The sequence below is a fragment of the Sapajus apella genome, unplaced genomic scaffold, assembly GCF_009761245.1.
Source record: "Sapajus apella isolate SASKATOON/1434 unplaced genomic scaffold, GSC_monkey_1.0 scaffold35, whole genome shotgun sequence".
Taxonomy (NCBI): Eukaryota; Metazoa; Chordata; class Mammalia; order Primates; family Cebidae; genus Sapajus; species Sapajus apella.
Window position 1 is genome coordinate 1,518,758 of NW_022436975.1, and position 8,883 is coordinate 1,527,640.

Below are 8,883 nucleotides of genomic sequence, written 5' to 3' on the forward strand. Positions count from 1 at the left end.
TCCACCTCACCCATCCATCTATCCACTCATCCACCCATCCATCCACCCATCCATCCATCCATCCACCCACCCATCCACCTCACCCATCCATCTATCTACTCATCTATCCATCCATCCATCCGTCCGTCCGTCCGTCCGTCCATCCGTCCATCTGTCCATTCATCCACCCACCCACCCACCCACCCACTTCATCCACCCATCCATCCATCCATCCACCCATCCATTTCTCATTACTAGACACATGCTATATGCTACACACACGGTATGGGGAAACACAGTGAAACAAAAACTAAGTTCCTAGCTTCAGTGAACTGACATCTATGTGTGAAGGCAGATATACATAGGTAATAAAAAAAAACTGCTAAGAAAAAGAAGGAAAGCAGGGCTAGGGGATGAAGAGGGAGGATTGTTAAGATGGTCAAGACAGGGCTCTGTGAGGAAGTGGCACTGGAGAGTCACTGGATGAGATGAGAGACTGAGACCCAGGAAGGTCTGGGGAAAGGGCTTCTAGACAGAGGCAGCAGCAAGTGCACAGGCATGGAGGAAGACAAGATGGCTGCTGTGGCTCCAGCAGCAAGAGAGGAGGGAGATGATAGGAGATGTGGGTGGAGAGAGGGAAATGGAAATGGCCCACTGGGTCCACTTCAGAACCCTGGGGCGGGGGAGGGGCTTGAGCAAGGGAGGGGCCTGACAGCATTTGCATTTAAAACATATTGGATATTGTAGAGAAAAGTCAGGAGTGGGCAACAGTGGAAGCCAGAAAGCTAACGATCTAGGCTACAGGACAGATGACAGTGGCTTAACTTAGAGTGGTGGCCAACAGATATGTGAAGAAGAGGCTGTATTCAAGGACATATTTTGGAGGCGTAGCTAACTGTCACAACAGAGAAATTAAAGATGGCCCCTAGGTTTCAACTGAACAACTGGGTGTATGTGGTTGCCATTTGTTGAGACAGGGAAGATGTAGGGAGGGCTGAGTTTGGGGAAAAGTAAAAAAGTGTGTTGATAACATCTAAGTGGACATGCTTAGTGGGCAGCTGGAGACACATGCTAGGGCTGGGAGGAGTGACACTGTTTCTATATCACATCACACCGCCTGCCTCAATCTTCCAGGGATGCCTCATCACTTTCAAGACTAAACCTGAGCTCCAAGCTCTGCAAGCTGTGCTTCTGCAGCCTCATCAACAGCCTCAGAACACACCAAAACCTCGTCCAGTGCAGATGCATTTGCATCTCTTGCTCCATCTCTCTCTGGCGCCAGCGTCCCCAGGGTACTCCACTAATAAGGGGGTGAACTTAGACAAGGTGCCTAAGCTCTCCAAGCCTTGGTTTCCTCACCTGGAAAATGAGGCTAATATTACTACCTACTTCACAGGATTGTTATGGGGATTAAATGAGGCAATATGAGGCTTAGTGTTTACAACATCACCTGGCATAGACAAAGCACATACAAGTAATTAAGTATCATTATAATAATACATATCATGCTCTTGTGTAATTATTTTCACTGGAAAATATGAGCCCTTGAGTAAAACCACTGAGCCTTTCATCTGTGCTCTGGCACACATTAAACTCATTAATGGTTTCTGACATGAATGAGTTAAAGAATGAAACACAGCACTCACGGGGCCATAGCAGGACCGTGAAATGAATCAGCAGGTTCTTCAGTGGGTTTTCTGTATTTAAAAGGTATTCTCTCCGGGTGGACAGGATTTGTCTGATCCACTACTCATCAAACGAAGAAGGCCTGGGTTGTTCTACATTCTACTTTGGTTACTGTTCAGGGAAAGTCACATCAGTACCTTTGGATCAGGAAGGCATGGTCCAAAGGCCTCCAGTAGAAGAGTCTCTTGTCTCACAGCCAGTTCATAGTCTGCAAAAGACAGCTTCCCATCATGGTCATGATCCTGGGGGGATGAGAAACATGTGAAGCAACACGTAAAACGATTACCGTAAACACATGCTCTTCATAGTCAAGTGTCAATTTTTTAAAATGTGCTAGGCTAGGCATGGTGGCTCAAGCCTGAAATCACAGCACTTTGGGAGGCTAAGGCGGGGTGATTCCTTGAGGCCAGAAGTTTGAGACCAGCCTGGGCAACATAGTGAGACTTCATCTCTATTAAAAAAAATTAGCTGGGCATGCTGGTGTGCACCTCTAGTCCCAGCTACTTGGGAGGCTGACGCAGGAGAATTGCTTGAACTCAAGAGTTTGATTATGCAGTGAGCTGTGACCACACCACTGCACTCTGGTCTGGGTGACAGAGTGAGACCCTGTCTCAAAAAAAAAAGAAGTGCTAGAAAAGTAAGAGGTTAGGTGGTGAAATTGAAAAGAACTATTAATTTTATAATGAAGAGCATAATTTATGTGTTTTCTTTAAGCAAGCAGGAAACTGAAAGTTATAATTTGAATTCTTATTTTTAGCTCATATCTGGCCCACAAATTTTAATATAAAACTTGACATTACCCATATTTACCATTTTCTTAAGTGTTATTTCAACCAAATCTTTAATGCCTTCATCAGGGTCTTCCTCAGATGGCTGTTTGAGAAGGCTGTTCTTCAACATGTGAAACATTTCCTCCTTTGAAATGAATCCGTCACCATTCAAATCAAACACTTCAAAGCAATCTTTTTTAAAAATAAGAAATTATGAATTTGATGCTATCAGTAAGGTAATATTTTCTCTGGTAAAATTTTCAGGGCCAAGTTCTATCTTGATCCTGAAACAATCCCATAGGCCTTAGTGCAGCCTGATTTCCATAGTGAGTGCCAATATATACTAGGATATATTCAATAATCCTTAGAAAACATTTCCTTACTCTCAAGTACGAAAAAGCATACCAAGGAACAGTAATTTGAATATCTTCACCCTGAAACTCTTGGAAAACTGATTGAAATATGACTCATAAGGAGAGTTCATCAGAATTAATTGAGTTAATTAATAATAAGAACACATATCAATATTCTCCAGTATTACTGTTACAATTCAAGTACTGAAATCTGTCAAAAGCTTAATATATAAATGTGTATGTACACAATTAACATGTGTAGTAATAACTGTGGAGTCTTCCTTGGCATAAATTACTCCTCAGAATCACTTGATATTTCTTAACTTTCTTTCACATTTCATTGACTTGAATTCATTCCATAAAACAGGCTACTGGGATCCAAATCAACTAACCAGCCAACCAACAAACCCACTTCACTGGCTGGGTTGAAGGACACTGATTTAAGTGCCTTAGATAAGTAATTCACATTGTGCAAACCATTAGGACAACCTTCAATCTTACATTTCATTTTTTCTTCCAAAGATCCGCGAAGAAACAGTGATAATCCATGAACCCACTCCGATACATTTACACAGCCATCGTTATCTTTATCAAAACCTCGGAATACTAAACGGAGAGAGGTTAAATGTAACACCTGTGCTGCATGGTAACTCTCAGTAAATTATCTACACTGGCATCACTCACTTTTAAAATTAAGAGAACACTTCAGCTTGTATGGTCCAATATTCTCATTTGACAAAACAGGAAACTAAGACATCATCATATCATGAAACTCTTTTATTAAACATTCAATTTTTAAAATGTGTTTGTGGGAACAAATACAGTTCTCAATGTCTAAATATATTAATCATTAATTAATAATAAATATGTTGGTATCAAATATATTGGTCATGTTAATTAGATATGTTAAATATACTAATAAAAATAAAATATTCTATATTTTTGTTACTTAAGTCATTACATGATGCATAGAATTATATCTTGTCACTGATATATTTTGTATGATGTAAGTAATTTAAATGTCCTTTAAAAACTATTCTATTTATTAGCTTTATTAAGTACAAATAGAGATGCTTTGGGTTTTCTGATATAAAGTAAGGGAAAGGTAGTTAGTCAACATGACTTTGCCTTCTTCTTAAATACACAAAATAAAGCCAATATTACCTCTTTTCTATGATCTTTTCAAAATTAAATTTGTATATTACAGCGGCACGGGGAATGCAAAACACTAAGCTTCCTACGAAGAGGATGTCCAAATGCCAAACCTTTTTTTTTTTTTTTCTCGTTATGGCTGGATTTGGCTAATTTGAATCTTCCGTGTCTCTTACCTCTGTCCATAATCATGTCATCTGTCATTCCAAATGTCACATGCAGGATGTTTCGAAAGGCGTTACGATCCAGTCCAATAATCAGACCTTGCCTCTCCACTCCTCCCACCAAGTTATAAAAAAGCTTTATAAGACAGTTCACTTCAAATTTATTAACTGAAAGAATAAAATAGAGATAACAAAAATGAATCTTTAATCTTTAAGTTCTAACTTAAATTTTGCATCAATAAGTTTACAAACAACATAAAAGACATCAAATAGGTAATTGTCAATAGAAGACTCTCTTGTTTTGAGATTCACGACTCTTAATAGAAATAGAAGAAGAAGCATACCTTCCAAACAGGATTTCCCACGTTTAGGGGAAAAATATGATAGCATTAGCCAAGTTATTAGACTAATGATGGTAGCGTCGGATTCTAAACTCTACAAGGCTGGTAGAAATATGACTCAAAATAAGAATGGTAAGGTTTAAGAATGGTAACCTTTTCCCAGTATTTATAGGCATTCATGAATTTACAACTTCTTCTCCCTGGAAAGAGATGTCAGCTTCATGAAAAGTAGGTAACAATTTTCATTTCACTTTAGCCTTCATGAATTCATAAGCCAGATTTTGGAAACCAGAGTCACTAGTTTTCCAATAAAAAAGCTTTACAGTATATTCTAGCACCCAGTATGGCTCTTGTTGAGGATTATGTAAAAATTAATATGCAACTATTCAGTAATTGTTTGGAGGAAGGAAATTTTTTTAAAGGATATATACACATAGATGTTGCTCATACACATTACTGTAGAAAGAGCCATGGTTATAAATACCGAGTTGATTATTTGTGTTTCAATTCCCATTTGAGAATGTAGGTGGAAGGGTTATTGGCTGGTCTTGAAAATATAAAAGCCCAAATACCAAGTATGGGCGAAAGTTGGGGAAAATTTATTTTGAAACCAGACAGAACTATGATTGAGCATTTAAAAAAAAACAAGGACAAAACTTGTGTGTGTATAACAGAAGACAGCATCTAGGAATGGAAAAATCACACCTCATCTTAGAGGTCAGTACAGGCTTTTGTGGGGTTTCTGGTTTTGAGAACAACGCTTAAAGAGAAACACTGAAAACTTAGGGAAAAAAAGGATTCAGTAAATAAATAGTAGGAAATAATATAATGGTTATGATTTTAAAAACAGCTGTTAGTCACTGTGGAAAACAGTAGGATGGTTCCTCAAAAATTTAAACACAATTATTGTATGATCCAGGAATTCTACTTCTGAGTACATACTGAGAAGAACTGAAAGCAGGAACCTGTACAACAACGTTCATAGAGGTATTATTTAGAACAGTCAAAAGACAGATGCAAGAGTCCATCAATGGAGGGATGGACAGACAAAATGTGGCATATTTATACAATGGAATATTATTCAGCCCTGAAAAGGAAGAAAATTCTAACAGATAAATGAAAACTTATGGACACTATGCTAAGTGAAATAAGCCAGACACAAAAGAACACATATTGTATGAGTCCTTGTATATGCGGTACTTAGAGTAGTCAGATTCATAGAGACCAAGCAGAATGGTGGTTGCCAGGTGCTAGGAGGAGGAAGGAGTGGTGAGTTAGCGTTTAATGGGTAGAGTTTCTGTTGGGTACGATTAAAAAGTTCTGGAAGTGGATGGTGGTGTTGGAAGCAGAACAGAATGAAACAGAACAATGTGAATGTACTTAATGCCATGGAATTAAGCACTTAAAACGTTCAAAATAGTAAATTTCACGTTTTATGTAAACACACACACACCACACCCTTCTTAAAAAGCAAGAGCTGTTAGTGGTTGGGGAAGAAAAGCCGCATGAAGAATGACGTACTCTGTTCATGTATATAAAATGCTGGCAGATGGGATGTTGGTTAGCCATTTTTCTATCTCAGCTGAAATAAAAACTTTTTTAAAAATCAGTTTAATTTGCTACCCAAAAGATCAAAGATTAGCCATAAGAAAATTTTTATTGCTAAATATTTCTTAAATTCTAGAATTCAATATTAAATGAAACTGAAGAAAATTCAAGAAGAGATTTTCATCTTCTTGGAATGCTCTAAATATGTCCTGCAGAACATATCTACAGAATGGTGCATGAACTAGATGCCCTCTTCAGATCTTTTACTCTTCTTTGATTCTACAAAATTTATCCATTGAATCTTGATAGGTCTATAGTCTTGCAACTAAAACAAAATTTGACTTTAGGGGAAACTTCTTCTGTTCAAGGAAATTTAAAATTATTATAATGCCCATGACTTGTAACTATTTCTATAGACTTTAATAATCATCTGCGTTTGTAAGACTCATTAAAATTGTTTTATGTAAAGAAAAAAATCAATCCCAGCACTTTGGGAGGCCGAGGCGGCTGGATCACGAGGTCAAGAGATCGAGACCATCCTGGTCAACACGGTGAAACCCCGTCTCTACTAAAAATACAAAAATTAGCTGGGCATGGTGGCACGTGCCTGTAATCCCAGCTACTCAGGAGGCTGAGGCAGGAGAATTGCCTGAACCCAGGAGGCGGAGGTTGCGATGAGCCGAGACCGCGCCATTGCACTCCAGCCTGGGTAACAAGAGCGAAACTCCGTCTCAAAAAAAAAAAAAAAAAAAAAAGAAAAAAATCAAAAGAGTAGACTTTTTCCTGCTATATTTTTACTCATCTTTTAAAATATACACTCACCTTTTGACTGTTCACAGAATGATTCTTTGCAATGCATTCAAATTTACTGAACAGAGACTAAATAAATTCAAACTTACGTAAAGGGACAAAATCAGTATTGTGTACAGCAGCAATTGCATTGTTTTTGAATATTTATCAAAAATGTTTACTAGATGTTTCAAAAATACCTATTTTTCTCCCAGAAATGAAAGTGTTTTAAGAAAAACAAAAAAGGAACAAAACTCTCATCGGAGTATAAGTTATAATAATACCTTAAATTACAGGATATTTTTCCTAAAAATTTTAAGATGCTTATACACACCATAACGTTCATTTATGTCACCATCCCACTAAGAGAGCATTTCTTACCAGTTATTAATCAGATACTAATGGTGATTAGAATGCACTAGATCTCATAATCTCTAAAACTACATCAACAGGTTTATTGCTTCTTCTTTGAGCAACAGGGTGTTTGGGGGATTGTTCTTCAAGTGGCTAGCAGTTTTGCAATCCGCACACAACTTCTAAGTTTGCTCAACAGGGAATATCTTCCTCATCTCAACCACATCCACGGCTTCCCTTGCTCAAGTGCAATTCTGTTTTTCAATCTGAATACAATCTCAACATTTCCTATGAAATTCTAGGACCACCCTTTCAAATGCGAGATTAGAGCAGGCGCCTTCAATAAGGCAATACGGTTGTGTTGAAAGCCTCCTTTATCTTTCAACACCACGGGCCACTGGAAAGTGGGAGTCTGATGTTTGGAACCATTCTTTACCACGTGTTTAGTTGCGCTGAAGTCTGGTTTCCAAACAAATCTCCTTGCTCTGAGGCACAGATGCGATGACACGACTCATCTCTCCTAAAGATGATCAGAGGTTGAGCACCGTTTTCTCCTGTGGGTCTCTTGGCAAACTTCCAGAACTTGGACCTGCGGGTATATGTGCGAGCTAGAAAGCAAGGTGGGTGCCCGATCTACGTCGGTGGTGCTACTTTTCTTAAGACCAGTGGGTTTTAGCATTTATTTTACACCTCCCTTAGGCTAACACCACAAGTTTCTATCACGTAAAAGAAGAGGCTTGGAGAGGTAAGTTCACGTGTGGGAGTGTAGGTAGCACTAGAAGCGTAGGCCTGGGTTCCTAAGTTCCTGGGCGTTGGAGCCAAAACCAAGGAGCTAGCACCCCGGGATTCCCTCCCTGCTTCTGCATAAGGGGCGGTAGCCCACAGAGGCCCAGGCTGCGGGAAGCGCGCACAACTGCGGCCCTTAGCACCGGGTGGGGTCCCGGCCCGGCCCAGGAGTCTCGTCTTGTCCAGCACTAGAGTCTTACTTACAGTGCTTGCAATTTTTAGTTAAGGTGTCCGTCAGCTTCTGCAGCTTCTTGCGGTTCATGTCTGGCGCCCACGGAACCGGGCCGCGGAGGGGATCTCGGGGCGCTCGGCTGCCGAGACCCTCGAGGGAACCCCGCGAGCCCTGGGGCTGGGGCAAAGGGTGAGGTCTCTGTCAACTAGCGCGTGCGCGGCCCTAACAGACAGCGTAGCCATGGCAACGGCTCTGCCCGCCGCCGATTGGCTCCCAGGCTCCCCGCCGCGTGACCATGGCAACAGCCGGGCCTCGCCCATTGGCTCCGCGGCCGCGCGCTCTGGGTCCCGGGTGAGTGGTGCAGCCGGCAGGTCCCAGCCGGGCGCTTTGTGGGCTGCGTTCTGCTGCTGACTTTGGGGTTAAATGTTCAGTTGTCTCTGGCTGCTGAGTTCACAGCCTCTTTGCTTTGCAGTGTAAATCATTAAAATCTGAAATATGGTGTGCACGCTGTGTGAGGGGTGGTGAGCGTCACCCCTCGAGGGGAGGCCTAAGACCTTGGCCGTCCTGGGGGGCTGGAGCAGCGTCACGACATAGCAAGGGTGCTGTCCGGACGGCTGTCAGCCTGGTGCAGGACGGCGAGGAGCCCCTGCTTAGGCTGCCCGCCTGGTGCGGTAGCCGGGGGCAGTCTGCCAGCTGAGGTCTTCAAGTTTTCAGTAGTGTTTCTGAGAGCAAGGGGAACCTGGAATGCAGTCACGGCTTGCCTAGGGAGGGGGATGCGTTCTGAGGTCA

At 41.2% G+C, this 8,883-nt stretch overlaps 1 protein-coding gene across 6 annotated transcripts in view; it reads right to left on the reverse strand.

Moving 5' to 3' along the window:
• The window catches only part of EFCAB1 (EF-hand calcium binding domain 1), a 23,770-nt gene extending 15,451 nt beyond the window's left edge, over positions 1-8,319 (reverse strand). For 3 of the 6 annotated variants that reach the window (XM_032296042.1, XM_032296041.1, XM_032296043.1), the window contains exons 1-5: positions 8,127-8,319; positions 4,117-4,272; positions 3,290-3,394; positions 2,476-2,627; positions 1,795-1,907 (exon numbers count right to left, since the gene is read on the reverse strand). In XM_032296042.1, coding sequence (XP_032151933.1) covers positions 1,795-1,907; positions 2,476-2,627; positions 3,290-3,394; positions 4,117-4,272; positions 8,127-8,184 — 584 coding nt within the window. In that variant the 5' untranslated portion in view covers positions 8,185-8,319. The remainder of the gene's footprint in view (positions 1-1,794; positions 1,908-2,475; positions 2,628-3,289; positions 3,395-4,116; positions 4,273-8,126) is intronic. The other 3 variants (XM_032296045.1, XM_032296044.1, XM_032296046.1) reach the window with 3 other exon arrangements.
• Between the last annotated feature and the right edge of the window lie 564 nt (positions 8,320-8,883).